This window comes from Squalius cephalus (assembly GCF_949319135.1).
Source record: "Squalius cephalus genome assembly, chromosome: 9".
NCBI classification, from domain to species: Eukaryota; Metazoa; Chordata; class Actinopteri; order Cypriniformes; family Leuciscidae; genus Squalius; species Squalius cephalus.
In genome coordinates, this window is record NC_137130.1 from 11,628,409 (window position 1) to 11,650,483 (window position 22,075).

Consider the following 22,075-nt stretch of genomic DNA (forward strand, 5'->3'; position numbering starts at 1 on the left):
AATTTCCAGATTTTTTAAATGAATTTTTCAACAGCCAATGAACAGGCTGATGATCAATATAATGCAGATATACTGTATAAAAAAATACTATTTAGTGACAGCAAAATACATTGAGAAAACTGCTCAAATAAAAATAGTACTTATTTTGAATTATTACAGAATTATGTTTTCTTTTTGATTATTTGTAACAGGTATTTGAACTTTTTCTTTTTCTAATTTTGGATTCTGCATTGGCTGTGCAATTGGAAATTAAAAAAAAATGGCTGATAATTCTGCGTGTGTTGTAAGCCCAAGGAAGGTCGACTTACCAAATCAAATTTTGTAATGATGCAAGTTTGAGTAATATAGATATATAGAATATAGAAATAATATAGAAATATACAGGATTATATTTAGTTTATATAATATGTAATCATTAAATATTTTGAGAACAGAAATTGTGTATTAATCATTGACCTGTCAACATTTTTATACTATGTAATATTACAATCTCAAAATGGCAATGGCCTGGCTGATATAAAAACTGATATTAAATGTAAAAGGTAAACGTACTTCTCACTTTCAAGATCAGCAATGGAGTGTTTTTAATTATTTCATGTGACGTTCCACCAAGCCAAGAGACTAGTTAATGACTTCAATTAGTGTTTTCAAATGGCATAAGAGACAATAACATTGTGTTGTTATCCCAGCTGTGTCACCACAGCTTAATTGGTCCTCCATTAGGCTTTTACAAACACAGCAGTTCTATTTTATGATCTGGTCTCTGAAGTCCAGTAACAATTTCATGTACATGTAGCAGTACAGCAGTTTCGGTTGGGCAGATTAAATGGGTAACCTTTCAATAAGGTGTGATATGATGTGATATGAAAATAAACAATAAATGGGAGTTATGCAATTAGAAAAAAACTGTTGACGTAGAGCTTTACCTGTTTCAGGAGAGTGTAATTGGATCCATCAACACTTAATTTTCTGATTTCATGAAGATCAGCAAGTATAAGAAAAGGTTCTTCAGCTGTGAGAAATATAAAGGTGAGTTGATGCAATGGAGGCGGACAATTGTCAAGTTAACAAAGCCCGAAATCATCAAGTTCAGTTGAAACACATTCTGGGGGGAATTCACTAAATGATACTTACCTGAAAGAGACTTGCAGCTGTTGGGGTCTTTTCTGGAAGCTTCATAGCCATCTACACACAGACACTTAAAGGAACCGTAAGTGTTGGTGCAGTTCTGACTGCAGGGTAGGGTGGTGGAGCATTCGTCAACATCAACACATGTTCTCCCATCATTCTTTAGGTGAAATCCTGGCCAGCACTTACACTACACACATTGGTGAAAAAAATGACAATTGAGGTGTTTTGATTCTGAAATTGCCATTAATAAAAAAAGACACCTCTCTGCTGAGACCACTTGGAAAAATTCCACTTTGTTTCAGTGCCATTACCATTTTACAAACTTATAGGAAAACCCACAAAAGTGAAATTTGTGTTACCATTTGAGGTCATTTGCATGTCGTTCCAAACTATTTAGTTTAAATGCTGTACTAGAAAAAGAAAACAAAAACACAGCTGGCATTTTACTGATAATGATGATTAACAAATGAATTTTCCAAATCATTGTAGTTGGATTTAATGACTGATGCTTTTTTTGCTCAGTCTGTAACCTCAATGGTTTCCCTATGATCCCTTCATTTCTACCACAGTGAATGAGGTCAGACTCTTTACCTACAGGTTTTGACTCAACTACAGAACCTACAGTTTCAGTGATGTGTTTATTGATTTTGAGGGTGACTGGTTGGAAATCTGTCAGGGACTGACACTGCCTGCAAACACCTTTGATGATCACAGGACACTCCTGACACCTAGTTTGCCCATCAGTAACACAGCAGAAGTGTCTGTATCTAGAGAGAATTAGCTCATAAATCGTCCTCCTTCAGGCATGCCTCTAGACAGCTCCCGAAGGAACAAGTCTTTGTTTAAACTTGATCTGAGTATGCCAATTAAGTACCAATGAAACAAAACTGGGACAAATCGTTCCTATAGCTTTTTTTCTTTGTTCTTTGAATGTTTGCCCAAGTAATTCAGTGAAAAGCTGTTGCAGAAACAAAAACACAGCAGCTTCTGCAAATCAATTCATCACAGTTACATATTTGCAAAACTTGAAGTCACATAAAACAAGCCAAGATTGAAAAGAACTGCCACATCTTTAAAACAGAAAAAAGGAAGCATAGAAACTTGCTATTATTTGCAATAAGGCAACTCTGTCTCACAATGAAAAACAGTCAAAGATTTTAAATATCTTTTTGTCCTTTTCATATAACATATCCGTGCACAAGAAATATAGACGTGTGTTTCTTCAGAACACTTAATAATACTGTATGCAATTGATTTACCTAACAAAGAATACACACATGTATTTCTTCAGAACACATAATACTATACAAATATAATTGTTTTACTTATGCATAAACATACTTTTAATAGAATAAACATGTACAAACAAACAAACAAACAAATAATAAATAAATAAATAACTGAAATAATATAATTGATGCTGCAAATGGAATTAAATGCTCTGCATCAAAAAAAGTTTTTTTTCTATAATTTTTTAAGCTTGTAAAAATGTATTTTTAGTTATAAATACAGATGTTATATTTGGAAAGACATTAACTTGTGAATGTTTCATAATTGATTAGGGAGGCAAGCTTTGTTTGACTATTTTTTTTGAAAGTCCTGCGAAAAGTTCTGGGAAAAAAAGTCAGCCTTGAGGGACACATGAAGCTTAAATATGTGACCCATTCTGGCAAAATGAGTCGGAACGTGCTACAGGCAAAACAAGTGAAATATGTCCATTTTGGTCGAATTTGAGGTTTTCACAAAAATGTGTTCATTAAGCTCTCAAGTAGCAATCAAACTGCTCCAAATAGCAATTAAACATCTTTATTTGAACGTTTTCTGAGAGGAGTACCTTTCCTTAGTAAGAGTAAGAGTGCTTAGTCGCTGACTAACGCTTTAAATGCACTGCGGTCAGTGAATCTTGTCGGAGCAATTGACATGGATCATTTTGCTCAACTTATTAATGACTACTTCAGTGATAATGTGCCACCACCAAAACAAGATGATTGTGGACATTAAAGTAGCAAATCTTGAACAATTGTACAATACATAAAGATATTATTGACCAACCTTGTATCCCACTGGTAAGTCTAGACAATCCTGCGTACATCCGCTGACACGGCGGTTGAGACATTCATTGACATTGCAGTTTTTCTCATCTGAGTGATCGCCACAGTCATCTTTCAGGTCACATAAACTCTTCTCAGATATACAGCGGCCATTTGAGCACATGAAAAAGGAAGTGTTGCATAAGCTCTCTAGAAATAAAGGAGGAAAGTGAAAACAAAGAAAACAAATTAAGGAAAAGCACAACGCAATACAAGCAATACAGAGTGGTGTTGAAACCCAAACTGAAAATGTAAAAATGCTTTTGGAAAAAACTAATGATTGAATGGCTTTAACTCTGCAAAGCTAGAGGGCATCAAAGTTGCAATCCAACAAAAGTCAAATGATATTTCTAGCTTTCTGCAACTGCCAGTAAGTGCAAGGCCTTTTTTTCTTTTAAATGCTTGGTATGTTCAGCTGAAAACATGCCATCCCCACAGGTCAAAGTTATCCACTTCAGCCCCCTGCTTTTATCTATGATGTTCCTTGGCTACTTGTGTTCCCTCAGATGTTCAGTAAGCCCCACATCCATCAGTCAAACATATTTCAGGCACGGCTCTGTTGGACCATTACCGGCAGCCAGGCATTTGAGGTTGAGGGGCAACTCATCAGAGTGGTCAGGGCAGTCTGGGTAACCATCACACTCCCACTGGGCGCTGAGCAGGCATCGGCCATCAGCACAGCGGAACTCATCCGGCCCACATGAGCGGTACACTGCGGAAAGAGTGACGACTGTCAGCACACTGACACACTCTGCGACCAAACAGAGATCTTAAAGGGACAGTTCACACAAAAATAGAAAATTCAGCATTCATTCATTTAGAAAAAAAGTGCGATTCATTTTTCTTCTATGGAAACACAAACACAGATATTTAGTGGAATGCCAAAGCTGCTCTTTTTACAATGACATCCAAGAACATCCAAATGACTCAAGAACATCCAAGAACATCCCAATGACTATGTGAATATTTACAATCTTAAATATAATTCACCTTCGTAGACACTCTGATAAATATTTTTTGTTTTCAGTGAAAAATAAGCATAAATCATATACATCATTATAAAAAAAAGAAAAAAGAAAAACATTTAAAAAAAAACAGGTATTAAACAGCTTGAGGGTTAGATTAAATTATGACTGATTTGAAATATTTTGGTGAACTTTGCAAGATGGACATGAAACAATAAGAATGATGTGTGATACTTTTTAGTAAAATTATCTGCAGATTTCTTGGGCGACAGTTTCTAGAAACGAAGATCTCTTTGAATCCCTTTTGTTATAAATAATTACCCAGACTTTCCATTTCATATTTTAACCTCAGTGCAATAAGTTCTAGTGTAATAAATTATGAGGGCGTATGCACATGTATGATGTCCTGTGGAGAGGCTGTGCTTTCATGTTGTGAAGACCAGGGCCCAAGTTCTCCATCAAAAAGCCCACAGATGTTTCAGTTTTAAGCGCCAAAAAAATTAAGAAACCCCAATAATTGAAGTGCAATATTGACTATTCTTGAAATTGTTCCACTTAATTAAGAATGTATAGTACAAATAATATGAGCACAGAGCAGCCTAAGGCTCACTGTAGAGCTTTAATTAACTGAGAAGTGCCTGATTTTTTCCATTAAAATACTGCACTTTACTATTTCAATGCTTTTCAATTTACTGTATAAATAAAAGTCGCTTTCACAAATTCCTTTAGGGAAAAGCAGGTAACAATAGTGACCAAAGACATAGATGTGGAACAAAATTATTTCTCAATGACGGCTTTGCTTATCAGACAGATGTGTGAATTAAGAAAGAAGCTTACCACATTCAACCGATTCATCCGAACCATCTCCACAGTCGTTGTCATGGTCACAAACGAAGCGTTTTGGAATGCAGCCTTTGTTAAGGCATCTGAAGGAATTCTCATCACATGTGTTATTCGGAGCTGCGGGGTAAACATCAGAACCTTGAGCTTAATTAATGCTCACTAAGACTTTTATTCACCTTGGGGTACTAGTCATAACCCTTCTCTACCATAGCCTGGACTCTTAACATGTTACACAAAACGCATCACTAATGAAGTGCCTGTGGTGAAGCATATCTTATTCAATGGATGTCATTGAGTTTTTAAATCCTGACCTGACCCACGTATCAAATAGCCAATTATAATGAATGGCCAACATCGCTGCTAGAAGGGAGCTTTCATCGATAACACATTGACATGCAGAAGACATTTTAAACAGATCAATGGGAATATTTACCACAGCCGGCCGCTGCGAGCTCATCGCTGCCATCGGGACAGTCTCTCTCCCCATCACATAACCAGCGCTTTGGGACGCATGCGTATGAGCCTGGGCAACTGAATAACCCTGGGGCACAGGTCACCGAGCCTGGAACATATTTTATTAGTAATGCATCATTTATTTTTGTTCAGGTCTAGAAATTATAAATGACGAATATCTGGAGGAATCACACAGTACCACTAGAAAGCTTTTTAGCAAATGCATATGTAACAGACGCAAGCTAGTAAGAGCTGTGCATGTAAATCTCATTCATCCGGCTTTAATAGGTGTGCTAGCTAGGATGCTGGAGACTGTGAACTTTAGCGTCCTTTAGCATTCTTTAGTGTCCTTGTGTGCCACCTTCCATGCCGGAGACACCGGTTTGAATTCCGCCCGGAGCGGGTCAAATGAGACCGTCACATTTGGTGCAGTGACACAGATGTGAGTGAGGTTTAAGGGGGTGAGTGTAACGGAGGCAAGCTAGTAAGAACTGTGCATGTAAACCTCACTCCCCTGGCCTCAAGAGGCACTAGAGACTGCCTCCCATGCCGGAGACGCTGGATAAAATCTCGCTCAGAGAGGGTCGAGTAGGACTGGTTAAACATTGGGAAGTTCAGTGTTGCTTATCAAGTTCTGATAAGTATTTATTGTGTTTAATTGCATTTGCCATTATTAGGAACAGAGCAATGTCATTAATATCTCACTGACATTTCATTACAATCCAATTACACGATTGTTTACCACCAATATGTACTAATATATTAAAACATGATTGCATTTTTAGAATTGGCCAATTTATAATAGTTGCATAGTATTTAGCCTGTGTATAAACTCAAATCATTTAAAACACTGTCTTTGAGCACAGAAAAAAAGGAACATTTACAGTCACACAGAATGGAAGGAGAGGTCAAATGCATACCACAGAGATCCATGTTCTCGTCCACCCCATCTCCACAGTCATCTTCGCCATCACAGAGCCACTGCTTTGCTATGCACTTGTTCTTTGAACAAGCAAACTGGTTCCACAGACAGGAGGAGTCTATCAACAAAATAGTTTACGAGTCACAAATAACAGTGCTTAGAAAAAATTACATACACAATTTACGCCTCATCTCTAACTGAATGCTTTTAGAGGTAGTATATTTATTTTTTAAATTCAGCAGACTTTGAAGTAGACCTCTGGATTACACTTATATTACTTGTGCTCTCAAAACAGCACTGACAAAACATGCAATACATACGTCAGTCTTTCTCAAAGTGGCTTTTACATGAAGATTAAATAAAGCAAAAGTTTTAAATAAAATAAAAGTTTTCTGCACTTTTGATGTGTAATCACACTTTATTCTGTCATCCTTCACAAACATATAGTACTTGCATACACATCTATCTGTATGTTCTCTGTGTTGAGCAGCAATTTTACCCTTAAAATTGGAACTTATAGCTTTAAGTCCTCCCCCTGTCAGTTTTGAGGACGTCTACATGCTAGTGCAATTTTACAAGATGACAGAATAATACTCCAGCTGATATATGGATTTAAAATGTACAACATTTATTTTGTGGCAAAACTGAACAAAGATTTTGAAAAGCAAAATAAAAGCATGTGTTCGGAACCAATTTCTGTTTCTTGTGCTCGTCAAGTCAGTCCATATTCAAGTCATACCAAATTCAGCTTTGCCCATCACAGGAATAAATTATATGACATTTATTTTAAATTGAAATAATATTTCACAATATTACTGTTTATACCATATTTCTGATCAAATAAACACAGCTTTGGGGAGCATAAGACAATTCTTTCAAAAACCTAAACATCTTGCCAAACTCAAACTACTGAACTGTAGACCTAAAAGAGACATTTTTCATATCCTTTCATTATTAAAAATACCTCAGAGATCTGCAGGAATATAATTATAGGTTAACAAAATGACATACTACAACATGCCTATGCATGTGCAAATTGGAATACAAAATGCCAGTTTATACCTGAGCCAAGTATTATTATTATTTTCCTTTCAGTTCTATTCTAGACAGATTTTGCCAGCCAAAAGAGTTAGAGTGGTCCACTCCTGGGGTTACACCATGGAGAATGAAATTAAGGGTCACAGCACGATAGATCTCAAATTCCCATGATTCACCTTGACTCCCTGATGGTCTCTTACTATATTTGCAGATATCCTATCTCCATTCAAAGTGCTGAGGGTGTGCAAAAATGTACTCATTTTATGGTGAAAAACATCCTTTGAATTCCAAGAAAGGGAGCATGTACAAGTTAGATAATGTGCACAGGATTTCGTTTGTTCATTCATAATATATAGTCTGTCTATCTATCTGAATTTCATACAATTTTGTGAACTAAAAATGCTTTCATGGCTCCAGATATATACATACATGCAAGCTTTCAAGGGCACAAGCACACATGGAGATTGGTCTTATCACCTGAATATGCTTCTCTTGACCTCAGTATTAGCAGCTGAATTGGTTTCTGCATTAAAAGCCCATCTCAAGAGGTGGGCCATAATCTCTTGAGCTGAGTGAAAGCAATGGGAGGCTAATACCAGTCATGCTTACCACACTGGAACTCATCTGCACCATCTTCACAATCCTTCTGGCCATCACAAAGCCACACACTGGAAATGCAGTTCCCGCTGGGGCAGGCGAAGTGGCCTTCTGCACATTTCTGCCCGTGAGAGACTGCGGCAGTCAGAGAAAATATGTGTTTTATTATGGAGAGCGTAAAAGTCCAAGATTTGCTTAGTGTAGTGAGAATTTGGTCCAGCGGTTGTTTGGTTCTACTCCGATAAATTCCACATGTGCTTTCTATTTGAAACCACTGACATGCTAATGAGTAATAAGCCGAAACCTGGCAAGACTAATTTTCAAGCCGCCTTTTCATTATCGGTTTTGAAGGGACCGCAGCTTGCGAGAGTGTTTAAATGTCTGCTCTTCGCAAGTCTGACAATCACCAATGATTATTCATCAGCCTTCCACACTTTTTGAGGCTCTTCAAGCAAGGAGGAAAAAACAGGGGCTTGTTTCGGCTTCATTACCCCTTTCATAAATAGTGTTTCGACAAAATTAATTCGATTTTAATGGAACCTGGCTTCCTCAAGCTGCAAAGCTAACAAATGGAGAGTTATACTGAGCGTTACCCTGACAGTTCCTCTCATCGGCGTAATCTCCACAGTCGTTGGCTCCATCGCACAACCAGGAATGGTGAACGCAGAGTGAGGTGGTGTTGCAGCTGATGAAGACCTTTTCTGCCACTCCCATCCTGTAAAAGTCTGCACAATCTGTGTGATCTGGGGGGAAAAAGGAAGGGCTTGTTATCTAGGTCACATGAGATGGCATAACAGGTCGATACAAATTATTCCAACCCATATGATCATCCATGCAGACACACACAATCCATAATCAAAATTAAAATGACAGTTCACCCCAAAATAAAAATCCTTTCATTATTTACACAATCACAGATCGTTCTGCTCACATTACTCTCTTTCGTGCAACACAAAAGACACAAAAGATACCTAGGCTGCACTTTGCAATATAATGAAAGTGAATGAAGCTGGGTCTCCCAAAAAAAAAGAAAAGAAAAAAAAACAGCATTAAAGTAATTAATAAAAGCAATAAAGTATCAAAATACAACTACACTACCATTCAAAAGTTGGGTTTAGTATATATTATCCGTGTATATATATTTAACACACAAAAAAACACTTTACAATAAAAAAAACGTAACATTACAGTAAGGTTTCATTTGTTAATGTATTAACTAACATGAACTAACAATGAACAAAACATTTTGTAACAGTATTTATTTATCTTTGTTAATGTTAGTTAATAAAAATACAGTCATTCATTGTTTGTTCACAGTGCATTAACTAATGTTAACAAATACAAATTTAGATTTTAATACTGTATTAGTAAATGTTGAAATGAACATTAAATTAGATTAATAAATGCTGTAGAAGTCTTGTTCATTCTTAATTCATGTTAATTAAAGTAGTTTACTAATGTTAACTAATGAAACCTGTCATATTGGATTTTAAAGCGACAGCAGAGAAGAATTTCAGTGAATAATTGCTTAATTTTTTCCTATTTGTTATATGAAGCTAGCTACTGTATCAAATGACATCAAAAGACTTAGATTATAACACAAAAAGTCCAACAGATTGCTTCCATAATGCCTTTATGGTGCTTTTTGTCATTGTGTCCCCTTTCACTTCCATTACATGGGAAAGAGCGGACAGGAGATTCTTGGAACTAAAAATGAATCTAAAAATGTGCCTTTTCTGTTCCACTGAGGAAAGAAAGTCATACAGGTTTTGAACAATATGAGGGCAACTAAATGATGGCTGAATTTAGTCAAATCTAGGAATGCACTACATTTGTAGTCTATAATAATCTGATACGTCAAGATAATGATTATTATGGTGGGATAAAGATAACGCGTGCTGCTTTGCAACATGGGCAACGCTGCCTTACTGCAGTTCTTTTCATCCGAGGCATCAGCGCAGTCGATGACCTGGTTGCACCAGGAGGATATTGGTATGCAAGTTCCATCTTGACAGGATGACTCAGACGCAGCACATGTGACATCTGGAACAGAGACACTTCATTTACACAGAGCGGAGAGACTAAAGCACCTGGACATGCGCTTAAATGAAATGAAATATTGTGCGCAGATATTTGTATGATATGCACCGCAATTCACTGTTGATAACAGGGTCTTCCAGACAGCTCCAAAGATAATGACTTGTGAAATGCTTTCACAGCTTGAAAATTGGGTATACCGAAATAAACCTAGTAGCGGCACAATATATTTTTTGCTGCCCATTTTCTTTTATAGACTGCAAAAATAAATGACTTCTTTAAGTGAAATTTATATGCAAAATGTCACAATAATAATATTCACACACTGGATACCCACTGTTACAAAATGCCTCATCTGAGTTGTCCCCACAGTCGTCGACTCCATCACAAAAGCGACTGTTAGCCACACAACGCCTGTTGTAGCAAGGACGGTGACCCTTTCGGCAGCTCCTGTTGTCTAGCGATACGGAAAACAAAGGCACGGCAAATCTTTCACAACAGGGGAAAAAAAGCTTCACATCCTTTCTCTTATTTACTCTTTCTGTTGCTCTGAGCTTATTCCCATTTGCTCCTCTGGTTGAAAGCAGTAAGGAGTAGCGGCTCATTTTATTAGGTTGAAGCCTCAGGGAATGGAACTGCCACCTTAAACCAATTCTGCGTTCTTCCTGCTATCATGATGTGAGAGCAGAGAGTACGCATGCCAAAGTGTTGTGATCGGCTACTTACCACAATATTGCATTTTCTCATCTGACTTGTCTTTGCAGTGGGCAATTCCATCACATGTTAGCTGGTAGTCTATACATTCCCCGTTTCCACACTCAAACTCAGTGTGGATGTTGCAAGAGGACACTTTGGCTATAAAAGAGAACAACATGATAATGATGTTAACCAATCTAGCACATGAAACTAACCTAAACTAATCTAAATTAATTGTGTGGCTAATAAATACAATTTCTTTTTTTGTGGGTGTTATTTTTTGTAAATTGCATCATCATTTGGTCAAATTACACATCTTATACTTGCATTGAATACGGGTCATAATTGACTTGTAACCCACAACACTATTGTGAAAGCAACTTTTGCATCACCCATTTTTCTTCAGAAAATGTAGTACAGTAAGTGTGTAATTTGACCAAATGATGATGCAATTTACAAAAAATAACACCCACAAAAAAAAGTAATTTTTTTCTTTCTTTCATTATTAGGGTGAAAATCATAAGGCTGGAAAAATCTTTCAAAAGGAAGAAAAAAAAAGTCTACAACATGTATAAAGTTCTTAGAAATGTACTTTGTATCCTTGTTGGTTTCAAATGGTTTTAAAAATGTGTAGACCATTTTAAGTTTGATGACTCGTGGTGTATTCATCATGGCGATACCAATTATTGGCCAATATATTGGTGCATCCCTAACATATACATATACATATACATATACATATATATACAGCCTATATATATGTTAGGGATGCTCTGATATATCAGTCAATAAATATATCATCATAGAAATATTTTATTTCACTTTTAATTAAATTTTTAATAAATAATAGATAGGACAAAATTGACCTCTACTCGACAAGTCGTAAGATTTGAGGTATCATTCATGTCCGTAGTAAAAAAGGTATGGGAAAAGTTCAAATCCCTAATTCTACAGTAGATTAGCAATAGCCATTATGATGTTTGCTAAAACACAAGATAAATGCTGAAATAGCTAAAGAAAACTAATTTCACATCTTTCTGAGATGTAGGGTCTCATATTTCCTGAGAGTCTGAGCGAGGCACGGCACTGTGAAGACGAAACTTACACACACATCTGTTGTCATCGAGCAGGATCCGCTCTCCTCGGCAGCTGCAGTTGACTGTGCCATCTGGAGTAAGGAGACACAGGTCACCACAACCACCATTCAGAACCCTGCATGGAGATAGCTCACCTGAAACAGAGGGACAAGGGAACATCACGTACCATCACAACAGTGTTCGGAGTAAAAAAAAAAAAAAGCCTAAAAAACAATATTAAACAACAAACAAACAATGACCCAGAGAAAAGTCATTCCAAAGTCTTTGAAGTGAGCAATCCATGAAACTTTGAGCTAAAAACAGGTTTGCTTTCTTTTAAAAGAGCTGACTATTAAAGCACACCGACAAATGCGGTACCATCAGGGGCTTATTCACTGAATACCCTGGAGTTCTGACAAAAAGTGCAATTTCTAAGCAAAACAAAAAAGTTGTTTAAAATGTTAAAACATAAGTGTAATCTCAAAAACGGAAAAAGAAAACGGTATTGTTTTCCTTTGTTAGGCTTTGGAAATTACTATTTAAAAGTGTGGCGTCCAAAAGTTTGTGAACATATTGGAAATAGGGGATTTAAAGTCCAATTAAACATGACAATAAAAAAAAAACATTTGAGGATTCTGAAATTATTTAAAACAAAGAAAATATAAAATGAATAAAAAAAATTAATTAAATGAATAACATTACATTGATTATAACTATTTCAGAATCTGATATATTGAAATAAGTGCTAAATTCTGGACTACAATTAAGTAAGCAAATTTGTGAAACTGATCGTGTGACTCCCTTTGTACAGACATCAAATGTTCTTGCTTCCATTACAACAAGAAACATTCTCAAATCATGCTGAAGAACAGGTGTTCAGTTCATGAAGTTCAAGTGCTGCTGTCATTAAAGCAAAAGGACAAACCAAATACTAAGACATTCAGCAATTTTCACTCAAATTATTATGAAAATGGTATATATTTTTTAATGAAAAAATCTAAATAGAAGTATTTTCACCGGCAGTCCATTCAATCAGATTGATCAAAGTAGTTTTAAATGAATGTGCAGACTGTCAGAAAATGGTATGAAGCACACCTATGAAGAGCCTTCAGCATCTCTAATTCATTTTGCTATGACTCAGCATGAATATGGAAATGAGCCTCAAAAATCAAAGGTGGTGTGTTAACTTGACATTGTGTCAGATGAAAGTACAGGATAGGAAAGATCACATTGCTGATCAAAATTAGACTGGGTAAACCCAGCCTGACCTGCCGGCTATTTGATTTCGCCCTGCAGCTCAGGCTGGAAACCTGTACATTTATTTCTGCTGCTTCCTTTACAAATTTACGGGAACCAATCACAAACTGGCTTATCCACCTGGCGTGCTATTGGCGGGTTTAATGCAATCCAATTCCAGAGCCGTTACGGCTCTGTCCAATTCCTTTTAGCCTCTCGACGATGCTCAATGGCTTCTTCTTAGCAAACAAATCACTCGAGTGGGTGTAAATACCACTAACTTTCATGTTTTTTTTTTTTGCATAACCTGCAAAAATCGCTCGATTCCATTGTTGCTTCTGCAAACCGCTGATCAACACGTTTGGTTACACATTTCCTGCCTGGAGTTTTTGCGTCGCTCTGCAAAGTACATCACCTGGATCGTTGGTCTGATTGGTTGAAAGACTATCCAATTGCGTAGTTGAGTCATTTGAACTATGCCCGTTGATCACGCCTCTTGTGCAGTAGAAAATACAGAGCAGACTCCCCAGACCAAAATTCAATCTTAAAAGATTGAGCTTTGTCTGGTGATAGCCAGACTAGATCAAAATAGCAGTTATCCTCAAATCTGTCTTTGAATCTCTCTCTGGAGGTGCTGACTGGTAACTTTCACTAGGTAAAAATGGTTAGGGGAAGACAGCTGCAATCATTTATGGTGTGATCAAACAAATGAGAGGAGAAAACCCCTCACAGCAGGCTCACAAACACAAACCGCCGGGAGTCTCTTAATCCCATTTCTTAATGTCCTACTTTTCACATTTGCGACAGTTCAGAGAATCCTCTTCGACTCGAGGATACGTTTTAAAATTAATTATGTCTCTAATTTAGTTTGCTTGGCTACTAAATAAGTCCATTCTAATTTATCATCCCTACTATTCCTTAGAAATCAAAAAGAGCCTCCACCAGCAAAAGCTCAGCTGTGAATCCAAAGCACGAAACACAGATATGAAAAGTTTCAGAGGGCACTTTAAGTGCCCAATTATTTATTTTGGAATACTTACAGCTATTAGTGTCTTTGGCAACTGCTATAATTCCCATTGGCTGGTGGGGAATATCAGCTCTAAGAACTTTAGTGTCTCCTCCGGTGAACTTGTTGGTTCGTAGCACAGCCCGCCGAGTCCAATCAGACCAAAAAATGTAGTTTCCATGGATAGCAAGTCCAAAAAATGTGCCAGGTCCCGACCTAACAATCACCTAAAAACAAATGCAGAGGATCACTTAAAGAGAAAATTGCTTACAGGTTTTATATGTATAATGTTATTTATTAATGTGTCTGAAAGAAGTCTCTTATGTGGGCATATTTCATATTAGGGCTGACATTAAAATGCTATGCAATGCTTTTCTAAACAAATTAAAATTAAGACACTAAAATCAAATAAAAATCAAATGTTTCAAACAAAGTGAATTTAGGCATTATCATGTACATTATGAAAAAAAAAATATTTATTTAAAGACTTCTTAAAGATTACATTTAACACTGTTGAATAAAAAATAATATTACAAATAATAATCAATATTATAAAATGAGCGTTAGACGATCACAAAGGTTATCTAAATGTAAAACCAGAGAAAATGATCATGCACGATTATATATCAAATATGGACAGATAGAACAAATAAAAAGAAATCTCTAATATAGCATGGCACTGACATATCATGCATCCCTAAAATTTCAACCATCCTACTGTCAAAATATTCACCATTATTACCAGCCATTCAAAGAAAATGGTTCTATAAAGAAATGCATTTTACACAAGGCTCAAAACATTGGCTTATACTTAAAAACAAGAGACAAAACAGACTCTGACGACCACTGGAAAGTCTCTTAGAGGGGACCAAAACTAATGTGTAGGTAGAGGACACGTGCTTTAAATAATACCCCAGCAGCCAGTTTAGCCCAGATCCTGAGAGTGTTAATGCAGGTGTCATGGTGACGGACACGGATATACATCACACGACTCCTTCTGGGAGTTTCCGGGCTGTGGGACGGGAGGATGTCCCACAGCTCTGGAGACCCAAGCATTAAAAGGAACACGCTTGTAGCCGTGATCACATTAGCCCTGCCACCATGGTGGGAAAAATAGGACAGGTGTTGATTAAGAGAGCCCAGCTTGAGCAAACAACAACTGGAGATCCGAAGGGGGGTGGATGAGGAGCAGGCCAGATGGTTTTTGATGGAGCATATTGATTCAGAATTAAATTTAGGGGTGCAAGCGTTCTGCTCCAGCACTAATTATCTCTGTTTATCTGATCAAATAGATGTCAAATAGAGTTTTCGGCTAACAACTATAGCCACATGCATTTGCTTTCAGTTCTGATGGGCATTACAGAAAATTAACATCTATAATAGTCCTCTCTGTGTGGATATGATGTAAATGATGGCACCGCACAGACTGTGACAGACTGTGTTTCATCAGAGAAAGTCTAACCATGCGCAGCGTTAAGCTTCGACTTACCGCACAATCCCCCACACTAAAACCAGTTGGGAGATTCCAACTGTAAGGCAGTTTGCCAAAAGCCATGTTGATTTAGTTTTGCTTAATTCTTCACAGTTTAATTGGCTGGTTGAGAGGACAGCCCAGCAGGAGTCTCAAAATAAGCTTTCATTACCATCAGTGCGCTTAGTTTGGGAGGTTTAGGAACTCTAATGAACTCTTTGTCGTGTTTCTTTAAAGTGAATAATTAATTACAATTAAACTAATCTTGTGAAGGGTCAACAGACACTAATGACTCTAGGGGGTTGCCTGACCTTTGAGTGGTCATCAAGCCATTATCATGTAGACGAAGTGACCGGACACAAAACCCAATTCAGGTTTATGTTTTCGAAAATGAGTAGGAATTGCTTCAACTGGTGGTTGTTATTTCCACTAATCAAAAGCACTTAATTAAACAACAACTATAAAAAAAATTATAATAATACAAATATTCGTAAACAAAGAATGAACTGGAACTGGAAACCCTCTAGAATTAATTTAACATGATTAATTATTTAAAAAGAAAATAAAAGAATGATATCTTTGAATCATCTTCATTTGGGGTTTTTTCTCAACACATATTATTTATATGCAATTAATTGTGATTATGTTGATGAATTAATTAACATATAATTGAATTAATTTAAGTTTGTGGAAACACTTGACAGTAAGGTTCAATTTAACATTAGTTGCACAATTTTTTACAGCATTAAAAATTTAGGTTAAATGTTAATTTATAAAAAAAATACTATAAAAATACTTCTTTGCGAATTCAGAAATATGTATTTTAGAAATTAACAAATATAGATTAATAAATTCAGTAGATATTGTTTATTGTTAGTATATGATTCCTAATGCATTATTAAATGTTAATGAATTGAACCTTACTGTAAAGTGCAACAAAAATTATATATCTTGACAGGAAAATTACTCTTTAAAAAAATCATGATAATTTCCTTGAAAAGTCTCCAAAACACCACGAAACAGAGAAAGAGTCATACTTACAAGTCTGTGGGAGCCGTCATATTCACAACGTTCAATTTTGCCCAGGCTGCCGTCAGAGAAATACAGCTTTTCTGCTTTATGGTCAATTGTGAGTCCGTTAGGAGTGAATACATCTGTGCTAATGATGGCTTTCATGTTATTCCCTGCAAGAGTGGAGCGCATGATACTGGGGCGCTGCTCGTTCCAATTGGTCCAAAACATGAGGCTATAAAATACAAAGGACAGAAAATGAGAGGAATAGATGCGATTTTACAGACAGCACTATAGAAAAATTATTCAATACTGTCGTCTTCCTGTATTTTTAAACCCGCTGTATGGGACTGGGGAATATCACCGACTTCACAAATTGTAGTGGACAGAAAGGCCTCAGGGCCTGTTTGACATTTCCTCTTAAAAAATTCCTTTCACAGTCTAATTCCATGGACTAATTGAAAATTAGTGATACATGCTGACATTCTATGCCAATTAATCATTTCAGGTTAGATTCTAATTAACAGCAGTCCGTAGTCCATTTGAAAATGTGCCAGATAACCAAGTAAGCATATTCTCTCCAAGGTTGAGGGTTTAATGTAGTCAGTGAACTCAGGGTCGGCACATCTTTCTGAATATCAATGCTGTTCATCAGTCTCAAATGGTTCTTTTAGATGGGATATTTAAGTGCATATACAATCCATTATGTCTGGAGAGTTGCTACTTTGCTCGGTAAGGAATAAAAATGTTCCATCCACAACAAATTTCACACGGTGCTTGGCTCATCGGAAGAGAGGTCAAACTAATTAAAATGTTTTCCTTCTTGACTGATTGACATTCCATATGCCAGTTTTCCTGTGTGTGATGAATCAATTTGCTCTCAATTTTAAAAGTCAATATGCTTCCTCCTGACATAAAAATCAATTTTGTTTCACATTACGTGTCGACAAAGGTTCGTCTGTCAAGCGAGTGAATGTATCCATTTTGTTTAGACTATAGTGAATGGAATCTTTCCCTCTGCCGGAGTAGAAAAACAGCACCATTTGCACACCAAACAATGATGGTGCAATTGGGGTGTTTTTAAGAGCAAATAACCATTTCAATGCACATGACAACAAACTCTCATCTGAAATTATATTAAATTTCAGTATGAAAGTATTGTCATTGTACTTTTCATTGAACATTTCTAAAAATCAGTGTCAATGTCATTTTTCTTACTTTTGACATTCATCCAAGGCCAAGACATGGGGATGGTCATCCTCAGACATGGTGACAACAGCTTGCCTGGTGAAGGCTCTTTGTCGGCTCTGGTCTACTGTGTATCTGCTGATGCTTGAGGTGGTGGAGCTAGTCCAGTAAATCGTGTCCCATGCTCTGTGATAAGCCAAGCCCTCAACCGAACCCACATCTGGAGAGGAAAACAAACTACAGTTTGACCATGCTTCTTTCTCACTTGGCTAATGACATACTGAAACCAGTCACATGAAAAGGTAATGTAATAGTATGTTCTCTTTGATGTTAATTTTTTTTTTAAATTGCGTGTTCGTTTGTGCTAATACTTTCAACTTTTTTTAGTATTCATAGCTCAGTTTAAGAATTTTTTACAATTATTTTACTATTATGATTATTCCATCATATTCCATCGATTTTATATAGACCATGGTAATGAATGAATGTTGTATTTTTGAATGAAAAATATAACAAAAAACATTGCAATGGTGTACACGCACGCACGCACGCACGCACGCACGCACGCACGCACGCACGCACGCACGCACACACACACAGGTAATGTTGGTTTTCTTTTTGATACTGAAATCACACAGTGATTCATTCAGAAAACCATAACAAATCAAAGTGACATCTCACTAAGCACTATAAAACTGTAAGGTTCTGTTTCATTCCTACTGACCGCCAGAGGCAGTGCAAAGCACTAGTGGATAATCGCTGCGCCAGCTAGATAGATCGAGAAGAATATAACAACAAAGTCACGTCATGACGCAGACCGAGACGCGAGGATATAACCCACAGCGACTCGGTGCCCAGCCTCTTTCGCTTTCTCGCTTTTGATAGGTCGTTTGTTTTCACGCTGTCCCGTGCAGCTTACCTGAGTTGCGAGGATTCGCCCTCCCAAGCTGTGACAGCGCGTTCTACACTATCATCAGGACGGATATCTTGGATTATTTTTCTTAATTAGGTGAGTGCATACGATTATTTGTGGTTGCGTCGGCGAAACTCTGTGCTTCACGGTACTATCCGGTGGCTGGTTTCGACCGCGCTTAGGTTGCGTTCACCGCAAACCTAACATTATAACGTTATGTGTTTGATATAAATATATATTTATATTATCATCGCATAAGTTACTCGCCGTAGTGCTAGTCATTGAATGCCTCGCGGTTCTATCCGAAGGCAGATTTGACTTTTACGTTTCTTGTGAGAGCGTTTCATGTTATAGAATGTTCGGTTCTATCCGAAGATTTTTTCGAACTGCTCAGTGGGTGCTATTACAGTTTTAAGTGCCTACGGTGCTAACCGAGGACGTGTTATTGACGGAGTCATGGATCATAGCTCTCTCATCTCCGTTTCAAGTTGCAAATTGTGTCCGAATACGCTTCTTCCCGACGACGGACACGATCGATGCCCATCATGTTTAGGCGCTCAACATCTGAAGGAGGCCCTGACTGATCCGTGTTTGCATTGTAGTATGCTACCGATGTCAGAGAGACAGCTTCGCCTTGCTGAGTTAGACATTAACTCGCCTGTTACCCTCGCGCATCAGCAGCTGCTGGCGCTCCGCCTAGCAAGAAGAAATCTGTACCACACAAAGACAGTTCAGAACACTTGTTATCGAAGACTGTAGCTTCTCTCTCTTCAGAAATGATTGAGATGAAACGTCTTCTTCAGTCTCTACAACCCCCAGTGTCGGCCCCACATACTGAGAACACACCAGTGGATGAGAGTGATTTCCAACCCCCACATGATATAGATTTTGACGCTCTCTCCATGAGCGCGTCTAATTCTCATTTTCTCGATGAAGAATCGGTGGAACCTGCCATACAACCCACCCTCCCAAACGATGTTTTTTCTAACCTATATGCTACAGGTGGTTCAAGCGGTGGGTCTGTACATTCATCAGGTGCAGGCCCATCTGCTCCAGACGATGTGTTATCGGTTCTGCAGATGGCGGTGGCTCGTTTGGGTCTTGACAAATCACCTGTCCAACCCATTCAAACCAATGTGTTCTTCAGACAAGCTGCTGATAGTAATGTGTTCGCAATGCCACCGTGTAAGGATTTTGTGACAGAATTCTCCAGTGCACTTACCAGTCCCAATGTGCCTAGGAGGAGGTCAAAGACAGCCCGCACTCTTGCAGCAATGGCTGAGGCTGACTCCATTGGGGTAGGACGGGCGCCTGAAATTGAACAGCCGGTTGCAGCTTTGGTGGTATCACCAGATGAGGCTCTAAGAGGCAATGTACGCTGCCCGAGTGCGCAATGTGGACGTACTGACACTTTCTTGAAGAAAGCATATGAGTCGGTAGCCTATATAACTCGAGCTGAGAATACTATCTGCCAGCTGCTTCTTGCCTGCAATAACACATTAGAGTCAGCGAGCGTTGACGCTTCTGCATCTCAGTTCTTACAGACTGCTCTGTTGACTATGGGTCATGTGACTCGGGAACTTGGGACACTTTCAGCGACCCTTCTAACAGCTCGGCGTCAGGTATGGCTTGCTCAGGCAAGGTTACCTGAAGATTGTAAGAAGACACTGAGAGAACTGCCAATTGTACCAGGACATCTTTTTGGCCCCAATGTTTCTGAGGTATTGGAAAAGAGAATGAAGTTGTCAGAAGCCACACGACAACTGACTCAGGTTCCACGAACACCACCTTTTAGAATGCCTCTGACTCCGGCTCACCCACGCTATCCGAGCTCGGAGCATCGAGTGCGACAGCAGAACGTTTCTCAGCTTCAGGCTCCACAGCGGCAGAGAGGGGCTGAGGAGGCCCAGGGACGCCGCCCTTTTTACCGTCACCAGCAGGGGAGACCACGTCAGCGCCCCCCCACAGGTCCTAAAGGCAGAGGCCAAAAACCCTGAAGTTATGGGGCCGGCGGTCGGTCGTTTCACTGTGCAGCATCTACATTACTGGGAAAATTCAGTGTCCGACCCCTGGGTTCTGGCGACTTTGAGCAGGGGATACACTCTGCAATTCCGACGCCGGCCTCCCAAGTTTTCAGGAATCTTTCCGACAGTTGTCAAAGACGTAACCAGTTCAATGGCCCTTTCCTTAGAAATTCATTCACTGTTACTGAAAGGAGCCATAGAAAAAGTTCTTCCCATCAATCAGAGGGACGGGTTTTACTCCACGTACTTCCTTGTTCCAAAGAAAGATGGCAGTTTTCGTCCAGTTCTGGACCTGAGGCGCCTAAACGTGTTCTTAAAGTCTCTTCCTTTCCGAATGTTACGCACAGTCGACGTTCTTCGATCTGTGACGAAAGGAGACTGGTTCGTGAGTGTGGACTTGAAGGACGCTTACTTCCATGTTCCCGTTGCTCCCCACCACAGGAAGTTTCTAAGATTCAGCTTTCAGAATCAAGCCTATCAGTTCAGAGTTCTACCATTCGGTCTATCTCTGGCTCCTCGTGTTTTCACAAGATGCATGAGTGCGGCCCTGACTCCACTTTGGTCCAAGGGCATGAGGATTCTGCCCTACTTAGACGATTGGCTGCTCTGTGCCCCAACAAGACGACATGCGTTACACAACACCAGGATTGTGTTGGAGCATATCCAGAAGTTGGGCCTTACTGTAAACGACACAAAGAGTCATCTGGTCCCAGAACAGACCATAACCTTCATAGGAATAACACTCAATTCAATCACAATGTCTGCCACATTGTCTCACGCACGAACAGACAATATTTGTCAGCTACTGACTCGTTTCGGTCAGGGGACAAAACTTCCTTATGGGGTCCTTCTGCAACTAATGGGGATGTTAGCTGCCGCAACATCCGTGATCCCCTTGGGCTTGCTTCACCTCAGGCCTCTTCAGAGGTGGAGCAACAGCTTAGGGCTAGATTCAGCGAGACATCGCCATTGCATGATTGTCGTTTCGCCTGCCTGTGTCCGTGCATTGAAACCCTGGAAAAAGGTAACATTTCTGAAAGCCGGTGTGCCTCTAGGGGTGGTGTCCTCCCGTCGGGAAGTGATCACGACCGATGCTTCACTAACAGGATGGGGGGCAACGTGGAACCAGAGGGGAATTGGTGGTCACTGGTCACCCAGGGAGGCCTTAGAACACATCAACGTCCTGGAGTTGAAGGCAGTGTACTTAGCTCTACAACACTTCTTACCAAACCTGATGGGTCGTCATGTGCTTGTCCGGTCCGACAACACGTCGACGGTCTTTCATTTGAATCATCAGGGCGGCACCAGGTCTCTTGCATCTTTACTGCTAACTCGCAAGATCCTCACATGGTCTCAGGGCCGGCTGGCCTCAATAAGG

At 38.8% G+C, this 22,075-nt stretch overlaps 1 protein-coding gene across 5 annotated transcripts in view; it reads right to left on the minus strand.

The window, feature by feature from the left end:
- The window catches only part of lrp1bb (low density lipoprotein receptor-related protein 1Bb), a 327,007-nt gene that overhangs the window by 48,364 nt on the left and 256,568 nt on the right, over window positions 1-22,075 (minus strand). For all 5 annotated transcript variants that reach the window (XR_013822391.1, XM_079882312.1, XM_079882311.1 and 2 more), the window contains exons 42-57: window positions 17,791-17,980; window positions 16,603-16,807; window positions 14,125-14,317; window positions 11,878-12,003; window positions 10,803-10,931; window positions 10,414-10,533; window positions 9,969-10,082; window positions 8,633-8,782; window positions 8,052-8,174; window positions 6,403-6,522; window positions 5,463-5,591; window positions 5,024-5,146; window positions 3,793-3,933; window positions 3,184-3,371; window positions 1,135-1,318; window positions 927-1,012 (exon numbers count right to left, since the gene is read on the minus strand). Coding sequence is in view for 4 of the 5 variants with exons in the window: in XM_079882312.1 (XP_079738438.1) it covers window positions 927-1,012; window positions 1,135-1,318; window positions 3,184-3,371; window positions 3,793-3,933; window positions 5,024-5,146; window positions 5,463-5,591; window positions 6,403-6,522; window positions 8,052-8,174; window positions 8,633-8,782; window positions 9,969-10,082; window positions 10,414-10,533; window positions 10,803-10,931; window positions 11,878-12,003; window positions 14,125-14,317; window positions 16,603-16,807; window positions 17,791-17,980 (2,321 nt within the window). In the remaining variant the exon portion in view is untranslated. The remainder of the gene's footprint in view (window positions 1-926; window positions 1,013-1,134; window positions 1,319-3,183; window positions 3,372-3,792; window positions 3,934-5,023; window positions 5,147-5,462; window positions 5,592-6,402; window positions 6,523-8,051; window positions 8,175-8,632; window positions 8,783-9,968; window positions 10,083-10,413; window positions 10,534-10,802; window positions 10,932-11,877; window positions 12,004-14,124; window positions 14,318-16,602; window positions 16,808-17,790; window positions 17,981-22,075) is intronic.